This window comes from Hyaena hyaena, unplaced genomic scaffold (assembly GCF_003009895.1).
Source record: "Hyaena hyaena isolate Hyena2069 unplaced genomic scaffold, ASM300989v1 scaffold_157, whole genome shotgun sequence".
Classification (NCBI taxonomy): domain Eukaryota; kingdom Metazoa; phylum Chordata; class Mammalia; order Carnivora; family Hyaenidae; genus Hyaena; species Hyaena hyaena.
In genome coordinates this window covers 2141973-2152560 of record NW_024080789.1, presented here as the reverse complement: position 1 = coordinate 2152560, position 10588 = coordinate 2141973, and the positions used below count along the sequence as shown (strand labels likewise).

The following is a 10588-nucleotide window of genomic DNA, read 5'->3' as shown; positions in this document are numbered from 1 at the left end:
AGGTCCTGAGCTCCCTGCTGCTGCCTTTAAACTGGGGGCCTAGAAAGGGCCAACTGCCAGCCCAGGCTCGTAAGGCCACGTTCCCAAGCCGCAGGATGGTAACACTGGAAAAGACCCCGAGGATCCGAAATGCCATCTGCCTGTTTCACAGACAAGAATACTGAAGCCCCAAAAGTTAGGGAAAAGCACCACCCATATAAAACTAAGCGGCACTTACGGAGGATCTCTGTGTGTCTGGTGCTCCGGTACAGCCTGGCCCACCAGGCTGAGGAGTCGCCCCGCCCAGTCCCTAGGCTCCAGGGAACCCAGGGTCTCCCAGGACTAGACCGGCTGTCCTGCAGCTCAGTTCTTCCCACGCCCGCACCCCACAACGAGGCCTTGACGCCGTGGGTCCCTCGTGTGCCGCCAAAGTCTTACTAAATCCTGGAGAGGGGGCTGTGGGTCCTCCGAGACTAAACCCGGGGGGGTGGGGGTGGGGGGGCAGAGCAGTGGCTGGAGGCATCGGCTTGGGCTGACACATGAAGTCTATTTTCCATGTGCCCGGAACCAGGCCAAAGCTTCCTGGGGTAATTTTAACCAGTATCCACTCTAGAACAATACCAAAAAAGGTAAGTTGCTTACCACCCCAGACAGGCTCATACCTAATCATTGCCCTTTCATGAATGAGACTCTTAAAACATTCAGAGCTCTCAGACTGCTTTAGGCACTGAAGGTAGAGTAGCCAAGCCAAGTGTCCCTACGCTGGCTGTTGGCCCTCTTGTTGAAATTAACCCTGAAGTGCCGGCTATTCTTAACCTCACAAAGCAGCCTGAGCCCCTCAGCTGTCTTGGGGGAGGGAAGGTATTTTTAGACCCTAGAACAGCTGGTTTAGGACTAGCTGCGGGGGCTTGTAGGTCAGGGGGAGGATTGAATTGCAAGGAGGTAATGGGGGGGTGCAAGGACTTATCCGGGGGCAGGAACGAGCAGGCGCTTTAGGACAAGGCAGGCCACACTGCCTTTTCGATCGGCGGAGTATCTTGATATAAATCGTCGGTGGTTCTCCAAGGGTGGCCCCCGGATGTGCAGTTATCACCGGGGAGCCACTGTATTAGAAATGCGAAGTCTCAGCTCTTACCAAGAGACTGGATCAGAACCGCTGCATGTGGGGCCCAGGAATCTGTATTTTAACAAGTGCCCCAGGCGATTCGGGGGGGCTGGCTAAAGTTTGAGGACCACTGGTATCAGCAAACCATCTAACCAGATCCCCTTACACATATGGCAGGAGGAAAGAATGATCTACACTGGTACTTCCCACCTCCTGAGTATTTGTTCAAAGCAAGGGATCCCAGCCTGGAAAAATCCATACCCACATGAACGTGTCAGGGGCTGACTGGCCCAGGTGAAACCCTCCCCCGCCTGCACTCTCTGGCAACCCAGAGTCTCTTCTCTGCGTCTAGGGCTGACCTGCAGAGGATCTCAGAGCTGAAAGAGACCTCGGTCACTTACTCTGCTCCACAGTACCCATAGAGCTTCAGCATTAGCCGGACTTTCCCAGAAACAGGAAGCTCACCGCTTCCCTAAGAGCTTGCTTGCAACTGACCTTGACTTTGGGGGAGAGATGGTGCTTGTTCACTCCTATATAGGTTTCTATCAACCAAGCTCCAATAACAGGGCTGAAATAGGCTTATAAACCCAAATCAAAGGAAGTATGTGACTGCCCTAAATGGTAGAAGCAAACGCAGTATTTTTAAAATAACTATGTCAGTGCTGGAGAACTCTGAGTGATGGCGCATCCCTTTTTATTGATCCGAAATCTGCAGCCCAGCAGCCTCCCATCTCCACCCTGGTTTTGGCTTCTGAGCCCCAAGGAGCAAACCCAAAGTCTTGCTTTACAAAAGACAGCATTTACATTTCATTGGCCTGGCCTGGCTCACGTGTGGGGGAGCGCCGGGAGGGTGGTCCCCAGGGCCACCCGCAGGCTCTGGTTCAGAAGATGCAGGTGCAGCCCACCGCAATGGTCTCCATGACTGCGCGCTGGCGGCAGGGCCCGGTGCGGGGTGGCAGCGGGCAGAGGCGGCGGCGCACGGGCACCTGGCTGAACACTGGCACGCTCACCATGCTGCGATCCTCCTGCATGGTGAAGGGGTTCACGCAGCCCAGACACAGGCACCGCGCCTCAGGCAGGTCGGCGGGGATGCGGCTCGGGTCATGGTTGATGCTGCAAGAAGCCAGGAGAAAGCACGGAGTGGAAGGTGGTGCAGGGAGGGCGAATCAGTCCCAGGCCCCACACCCCTTCATTTCCCAACTGGCGTTTTCATTCCCACAGCAAGACTGTGTGCTACGCTGGGGGTGGGCAGTAAGTAATTAACTGCACGTTCCAGGAGAGAAAACTGAACATCTAGGAAGGCAAGCCAGCCCCAAGGTTATCCAGGCTCAAGGTCACAAGCCAGTCACCCAGCTCCCTTCTTTCATCCACGAGTTGCCCATCCCAGTACTAGATTCTGCTGTGGGATTGTCAAGAAGCTAAGGCCTTCTCCGTCTCCCCCACCCACCGCGTGTGTATGTTCTTGGGAAACTTCATCTGTGGGAAGCAATATATGAGCACATGGATGCTGAATCCTCATTAGAAGAGGAGTCAGGAGGGTTCTATTCTGACTTCGTTTCTATTTATTCAACACATATTTTTCTGAGACCCACCATGTGAGCCTGTCCTGGACATCAGGTGTTCACCAGTGGGCAACACAGAGAAGTGCCCTCCTACACCTGAGAGTACAGGGACTTGTTCTGTGACCTTGCTTTCTCTGTGCCTCAGTTTCCTCATCTGCTAATTGGAAGGGAGGGAGCTTGACTGCGGACTGGGAGCATCAGCATCACCAAGAGCTTGTTAGAAATGCAGAATCTCACCCCACCCCAGACCTCCTGGATCAAAACCTGCATTTTTATAAGGCCTCCCGCCAAAATCAAGGTCACAGCAAACTTTGAAGTCCAGCTTTGAGCCTTCCAATTGCCACATTCCAGATATGGTAGCCACTGGTAGCCATGTGGCTATTTCAATTTCAGTTCATCAGAATGAGTCAACTCTCCCTCAATGAAAATAAATACATTTAAAATAAATAAAATACTCACAATTAGGTCCTTAGCTACACTAGTTAGGTTTCAAGGGCTCAATAGCCACATAAGGCTAGTGTTAGACTTTATATCATCCCAGAAAAGTTATGTTCTTCTAGAATTTCAGGACCTAAGCTGTGCACCTAAAAAAATCTCTGGCCTGATTTGTGAGCGAGGACCCTTCAAGGTTAGCCGATTTCTTCACTGTTCATTCAACACACATACATTCAGCCCCTACTGCATGCCAAGTTCTGTGCTTAGAAGTAGCGCTATGACCGAGGTAAGACACGGACCCCGTAATCTAAGGACAGCGGGTCTTGGTTCCCAAAGCTGGCCATGCACCCCCCGATCACGTGGCGATGTGTGAAATATCACTTTCTGGGCCTCTTCCTGGAGATTTTGATGGAGGGGGCACAAGAGTTCTTAGATGACTCTGATGCGGACACTGGGAAGGTGCCAGTCGTGAGAGACAGATGTGGACACAGCAATCAATACCTCCGGTGGGCGCTGTGACTCGGAGGCGGCACAAGGCACGCGAGGTGGAGGGAGGAGAGCCTTGCAGGTACTTCAACGGGAACGTAGGGAGCACTCATGCCAGGGCTCGGCGCGGATAGCTCATTGAATATCAAGCCTGTAAACCCTACGGAGCTTGAACTACTATCACCTCCACTACGCTGAGGAAACTGAGGCTCGGAGAGGCTGAGCTTGCCCAAAGCCACGCAGCCTGTAGGAAGCAAGCCAGGGTTCAAAGCCAGGCACTCAGGACTCCGAATCCAAGGTCTAACTCTTACAGTGGTGGGGACAGCGGGCATGGTTCCCTCCCTCCTCGCCCCCCCCCCCCCCCCCCCCCCCCCCCCAGCTCACCCCTTGGCTGCCCAGCCCAGCCTACCTGTAACCCCAGGGCGACAGGCTTCTCTTGTTGGACAGCCACAGCTGCAGGTTGACCTCGCACTTCCTCCTGGCCGGCTCGGAGCTGTTCCTCAGCTGGGCCACCATCTCCCCGAGGTTCCGCTCGTACTCCTCCATGCGGGCGTATGGCTTCGCCTGTGACACCAGGTCCAGGGGCACCTGGTGAGGCCCAGGAGCCAGGGTTCCAGGCCGCCCTGGCCCCTTCCTCTTGCCTTTGGGGTTCCTGGGCTGGCCCGGCCCCAGGAAGATGGAGATGGTGAGGAGGAACAGCTGGGAAAGAAGACCACACATCAAAGGGAGGAGAGCCGGCTCTCCCTCTGGGCCAAGACTCAAGGCTCAGGGAAGAGAGAGGGAAGAGAGGCTTCAGGGGGGCCACCCCCACCGGCCGGGCCACCACACGTGTACCACATGCACACGTGTGTGTACCACAGTCATCGCCAAGTCCTGTCTGTAGCACCTCTTCAAAATCTCCCCACCCTTCCACTTCTCTGTCTCCGCAGCCATCTTCACTTCCCTCAACAGCCTCCTACCTGCCCTCCCCACATCCCCCTGTCTCCTTCAATCTGTCCCCCACACCATGGCCAAGGACAGCTGCTTGCAATGCCACTCTGATGTTACCCTCCAGCTTCACTGTTCACCCCTGCTCTGCCGCGTGGTCTGACCCCTGCTGAGCTCCACCTCCTCAAATCTCACCGACTTCCTCTCACACCTGCGCTGCAGCCTCTGCCCTTCTCTGAAGCCCTTCCTCCCACAGTGCTCCTTCCTGCCACAGGGACTTTGCACAGGCTGCTACCCGCAGAGTCCCGCCTCCCTCGTTTTTGAAATGCCTCTTACCCCTCAACCCCTTGTCTCAGCCCAGTGTCACGTCCTTTGAGGTGCCTCAGTGGACCTTTCGGGGCTCTCAACAGCACACGCCCCTTGCATACCCGCAGACTTAGAGTTTGTGTGTGTGGCTCTGTTATGCGTCCCTCTCCAACTGAGCATAGACTCCACACGGGCATACTGTCTCATCCCTGGTGACCGAGTCAGTGAACAGCCATCACCTTCCCTGCCCTTCTGTAGCTTATAGTCTCAGAGAGGGAGCCGACAGTGGACAAGCAACAAGCACCTAAATCTCTAGCGATGGATGTGATGATGAAGCCGGCTGCCTGTGGCTAGAGATCAGGGCCACCCCCTTAGCAGCAGCGGAGTGGTCCCCCAAGGCCTTTCTGGGGAGTGGGCATGTAGGTGAGGTTTGAAGAATAAGAGGGAGGCAGATGGGGGCAGAGGGAGTCTAAATATCTCACGGGGGGTGGGTAGGGGGGATGAGCAAAGGTTTGCGTTGGTGAAGAGCTTCACTGGGGAAACCGTGAGTCTGAAATAGAGTGTGGGGGTGGGGGGGATGGAGCTGGGGAGACGGGCAGGTCGCGGCTGCGGATCCCTATTGGACTCCATGATACCTGTGCCCCCCTCGTCCACGCCCAACCCTCCGCCTGCCCCCCACCCCCTCCACGCCTCACCCACCCGTGTCCAACCTCACCCACCACCATCCACTTCCTCTCATAGAACCGGGAGCGTCAGGAAAGGCTCTGGCTCATTCAGGAGAAGCCCCTGGAGCCGGGCGGGAGCCGACTCGCCAGCGAGCCAGCGAGAGAAGGGCCAGGACTTGGGTGGGGCTCAGGGCTCGCCAGAAAGGAGGAATCTTGGGGGGGGAGGGGAGGGGGGAGTCATCTCGTCCCTGAATCTAACCAGGTTCCCACCTGCCATGGACCACTCACCTCAGTACCTGCACAGCCCACGCCCGACCCTGGCCCTCTCCAGCCTGCCCAGCCAGCCTCGACCCTTGGAAATAAGTGTCAGCCCCTCCTGGCAGCATCGCTGGCTGGCACAAAATCCACCAAAGAGATTCAAGTCGCTCAGTTCTTCCTTTGGGTCCTGGATTCCAGTGCAGGGAAATGCCTCCTGAACAATCGGCCTTCTCATCTGAGCGTCTCACAGTGGCGTTCCTGAAGCCTGGCCCTCCACTCCAAGAAACCCAGAACAGAACCAAAGTCCTCCCCCACCCCTCCCCAGGAAACAGAAACAAAAGGACTTGCCCAAGGTCACACAGCCTGGGTCTCAGGACCCAGGGACTCTTTGGACACCCCCCTGCCCCCCGCAGCCCCGATAAAGGAGTTTGCCAGGCTCTCCCCCAGCCCCGACAGCTTCGGCCTGAAAGAGCTTCACTGTGGACTGGCTGAGCCCAGTTCAGGAGCCTGAGCTGTTGGCCATGGCCGCGGGCTCTGAGACCAGTCTCTGTGTCTTTCTCGCCCTGGGGGAGACAGCAGAGGGAGGGCCGGCCTCTGCGGAGTCCAAGCCAAACAGAGGCAGCCATTAATCAATAGGAAAGAAGTAAGGAAACACTCGGGCCCTGACACGGGGTGGGGGTGGGGAGGGGTGGGGAAGCGCCACGTACCAGGTTGTGCGGCCAGTCCATCCCGCGAGCCCGGCGGTCGGCCTGCAGCTGCCGCCCGGCCTGCGGTCCCAGATGCCTCCGCCAAGAGAATGGCAGCAACAGGATGGAGCGAAGCAATTATAGCTCGTCAGGGGGCTGCTGGGGGGTGGCTGGGTGGGCTCGTCATCAGCTGGGAGCCTCGGGCCCCCAGCTGGCTGGGCCTGGCGTGGGGGCCGGCCAGGAGCCGGCCGAGGTGCCCAGGGGCTGTTGACTGAGGGACAATGCCCTGTGTGTCTGGCGGGGCCCTGGCGGGTGGCACCTCCGCCTGTGGCCTGCGGCTAGCCACCCGGCCAGCACCCACAGGGCCAGCTAAGACAATCCCCTTCGTTTGCTTTGGGGATGGCAAGGGGGTGAGGGTGGAGGAGGGACGGGCTGTCCGTTGGTCAGGAGAGCAAATGTTCTCCAGTGTGCCAGCCAGGAGCGGGACGCGGGCCCCATCTCCCCGGGAAACAGCCCCAGGCGCCCCGGCCTCAGCCAGCCTCAGGTGAGTTCAACCTCCTCCCCACCCCCTACCCCGCCTCGGGATGAGAGCCCCACCCACCTAGTTAGCTCACAGGAAGGGAAACTGAGGCCAGAGCAAGGAAGGGACTTGTCTAGGATTACACAGCGATGACATGGCTGGGATCCACACCTGGTCCCTGTGCAGTCCTCCACCCCCCACCCCATTCTGTTTGTCTTGGGATATTTTCTGCACGATTCCGGCCTGCCGTGAACATGTTTCTGAATCCGTGCTCTTGCGCTGGCCGTGTCGCGGTTCCTGAGGACTTGGTGGCTGGCTTCCCCACGCAGCGGCCCCCGCTCCGTGCAGAGGGTCTCCCATCCAGGGGCCTGCCACTGTGCAGCTGTCTGTGACCTTGACTCATTCTCCGCCTCGGTCTCCTTCTCTGTAAAATGGGAGTCATGTGCAGGAATCGACAGTCACCTGGCCCATTTCTTTCTCAAATCTTTGTGTGTCTCACTTCCCACCTCTCTAGAATGGGGGTAATCACAGTGGCCCCTCCTTGAGGCTGTTAAAAGAAGTAAAGGAAATAAACCATGTCTAACAGCTGACACGGTACCTGCCATGTAGTAAGGGTTCAATAAACACTTAGCTGCTTATGGTGAAGATGACTGTTATGAAATAATCATATAGTTGTTATTAGAAACATTAGCGGTTCTAATTAGCATGGTTCTCATTGTTCAGCCAACCCTCCTTCCCTCCCCCTTAGGGCCACCCTCCTGAGAGAGAGCTCTGGGCTTCACAGGCTCTGGCCACAATGTGGTGAGCTCGGGTGACCCCAGGATCCCACCCTGAACTGACCAGCCCCGAGGGCCGAGGCCCGTCACCTCAGGCGAGCAGCCCAGCCCCATGTGGGGGAGTCTGTCCACCCAGGGAGGCGGGGGAGGGCTGGGAGGGAGCGTGCAGAGGACAGGGAGGCACAGTGTGCAGCATCTTGCCGAGGGCCACTTCTGGCCATTTACAGGAATGGCTGAGGGAGAGGACGCGGGTGCGACGCGCTCCTGAATGTCACAAGATTAATCTGTCCAGGGCAGGTTTCCACAGCATAACTGAGAAACCGGCTGAGGCTGGAGCTGATGGAGAGATACCACCATATTTGGTCAAATACTAGACAGGACTCTATTCTATCGCTGGAAACTCCAGAGGGAGGGGGACTCCGAAAATACCTCCTCAGGCAGCAAGGGCCCCCACTCCGGCTCTGGGCAGCCTCAGCCCCGCCGCCACTGTCCTCTGAGCAAGGGAGCAGCCAGCGTGAGGGGGTGAGCATGGGAGCAGCCTCCCAGCTACCCCTCTGCTGCGGCTGGCAAGGGGTCCGACGACCCGCATGCAGCTGGGGTGACCCCACCCCCACCCCGGCAGCCACAGCAAGGGAAACTAGAAGACAGGGACTGGGCCACCACGGGGTGTCGATGCTTCTCAGGACCCCTGAACCCACCACACCCTCCTACCTGCTGGCCAGGCGCACCCTTGCTTCTGTATCTCAAAGGCAGGACTTAGCTTCCTTACCTTCCAGCTCCTGCGCTCGGCAGTATAGCTTCCAGGGTCCTGGCCTCCGACAGAGCAGGCCCAGGAGTCTGTACCCGACAAGGAGCCACCTGCGGGCTACGGGAGTCCTCACCCACCATCTTCTCATTCCCCCACCCAACGTCCACTTTAGCACAGGAGACGGAGGCCAGGGCGGGGGTGTCCTCACCCTAGCGGACATGGCCTGTTGGGGCCAGAGCCCCACGAGGCTGGTTAGGGCACGCCTCGGTCTCTTAATTATTACTGCTCTTCCCCCAAAGTTTATACCTACAGCCCTGCGCCCCGGCTGGGGCCCCAGACTCCTCCTCCCAGTGGGAAGGAGGATCTGTGAGGTACCCAGGGAAGGTGCTTCAGGGAGTCAAGGATGGACCCAGTGACCATCACTGGGTTTCCCATGCCTGGGCCAGCTCGGGCCTGGAAAGATGTCCCTTTCACCAGTCTAGGTTTCTAGAAACCACTGAAGGGGCATCTGTCCTGTGAACCCTGGTAGACCACTATAGGACCCAACCCAGGCCTGAGAGGGAGGTATAAGAACTTGGGGTTCCTGGGTTCACAGCAAAGTTGGGAGTCGTTAGGCTTTTGTCACGGAAGGTGGTTGGCAATGGTGAATGAGGGAAGGTGCTGATGTGCTGGAGAGGGAGAGGCAGGGGGTGGTCTTGCCCAGAGCCACGAGAGAGCCCTTTGGCTGCAGTCTGCCATGAACTGTGCCATGCTCACCACCAGGTGGCGCCACCAGAAAACCGGACAACCCTGCAGAGAGCCGCAGGCCCTGAGGGAGCCTCACACCCACTACCCCTTTTCCCTGGAATGGGCCCTGGCATTGAAAATGAGGGGACCAGGTGATGGGGTGTGGGTGCTGTGTCTGTCCCTGGCAGCCCAAGCGACCTACTGTTAGGGTCCAGCGCCGAGGCACCTCCCCCGTCACTGCAGGAATGGCACAGCCACCGAGTGAGGAGGCAGGGATGGAGTGGAGGCCTCTGTCTGCCCTGTGAGTGATTCCCTTCACTTGGAGCATCTACTAGGTGTTTGTCACCTAGACCTGAGAATTTTCAGAAAGTAACAATTAGTAATTGTTCCTAATAATAGCTACTGCTTACTACCTTCTTACTGACTGCCAGACACTGTGCTAAGTCCCTCGTGTTCGTCATTTCATTACATCTTCCCAGCCACCCTGTGGTGAGGTCCTAATTGTATCCCTTATCTACAGATGGGGAAACTGAGGCTCAGGGAACCCAAAGTCACAGGGTTCAAAGCAAGCTTGTCTGAGTCCCGTACATGCTGTTCCCTGCAGTCGGGTAAAGAAAGGAGGGTCACGGCCAGGAGAGGAGGGGGGATGACCGACCGGTCATTGAGGAGGAGCTAGGCTTGCCTCAGCCTTGCCCCGACGTCCTCAACAAACCGGACCATGAGTGCTGGGGAGGTCACTGAGCCCAGGCGCAAACCAGAGTCCTCAAGGGGATCTGAGAGCTCCCAGGGTGTGAGCAAGACGCCCAGCAATGTTCCTGGCACATCCTAGGCATTCGCGAAATATTTGATGCGTTGACTCAAAGCAGCTATCTGGAAGATGGGGTGTTAATGCTGGAACGGAGAACAGGAGGCCGGAGCAGCAGGGACCTATAGGAAGAAGTATATAGCCCAAGAGTAAGGGTTCAGGCTCTAGAGATTGACAGACCTGAGTTTTAATCCTGCCTCTACCAGTTCACAGCTATGTGACCTTGGGACAGCCCCTTGACCTCTCTGAGCCTTAGTTTCCTCTGCACAGTGGAGATAATAAGAACCTGGCTTGGATAGAATACTGTGAGGCTTAAATGAGATAATGCATGTTGAAATACTTAGCCGAGCGCCTGACGAAAAGTAAATGCTCAATTAAAGGTAGCTGGCGATTGTCACTGCCATTGTTAAAACGGGGTCTGATTCGGGCCTTCAAGGACGCTTCTGGAGCGTTGCTCGGGTGGGAACAAAGATAGAACACGCAGAAGAAGGCAGAGGCCCCGTTTCCAGAGGGCTCGTCCTAGAGCAAGAAGGACCTGCAGGATTCAGTCGAAAGACGTGCCCAAGTGAGCCCAGTACGGTCGGGGGGGGGGGGGGGGGGGGGG

General features: G+C 57.2%; 1 protein-coding gene across 3 annotated transcripts in view; it reads right to left on the bottom strand.

The window, feature by feature from the left end:
- Positions 1–1761: 1761 nt before the first annotated feature.
- IL17B (interleukin 17B) overlaps positions 1762–10588 on the bottom strand; it is a 51609-nt gene continuing 42782 nt past the window's right edge. For 2 of the 3 annotated variants that reach the window (XM_039239435.1, XM_039239436.1), the window contains 2 exons: positions 3977–4266; positions 1762–2197 (listed from right to left, as the gene is read on the bottom strand). In XM_039239435.1, coding sequence (XP_039095366.1) covers positions 1966–2197; positions 3977–4266 — 522 coding nt within the window. In that variant the 3' untranslated portion in view covers positions 1762–1965. Of the gene's footprint in view, positions 2198–3976; positions 4267–6430; positions 6940–10588 lie in introns of those variants that run through there. The other variant, XM_039239437.1, reaches the window with a different exon arrangement.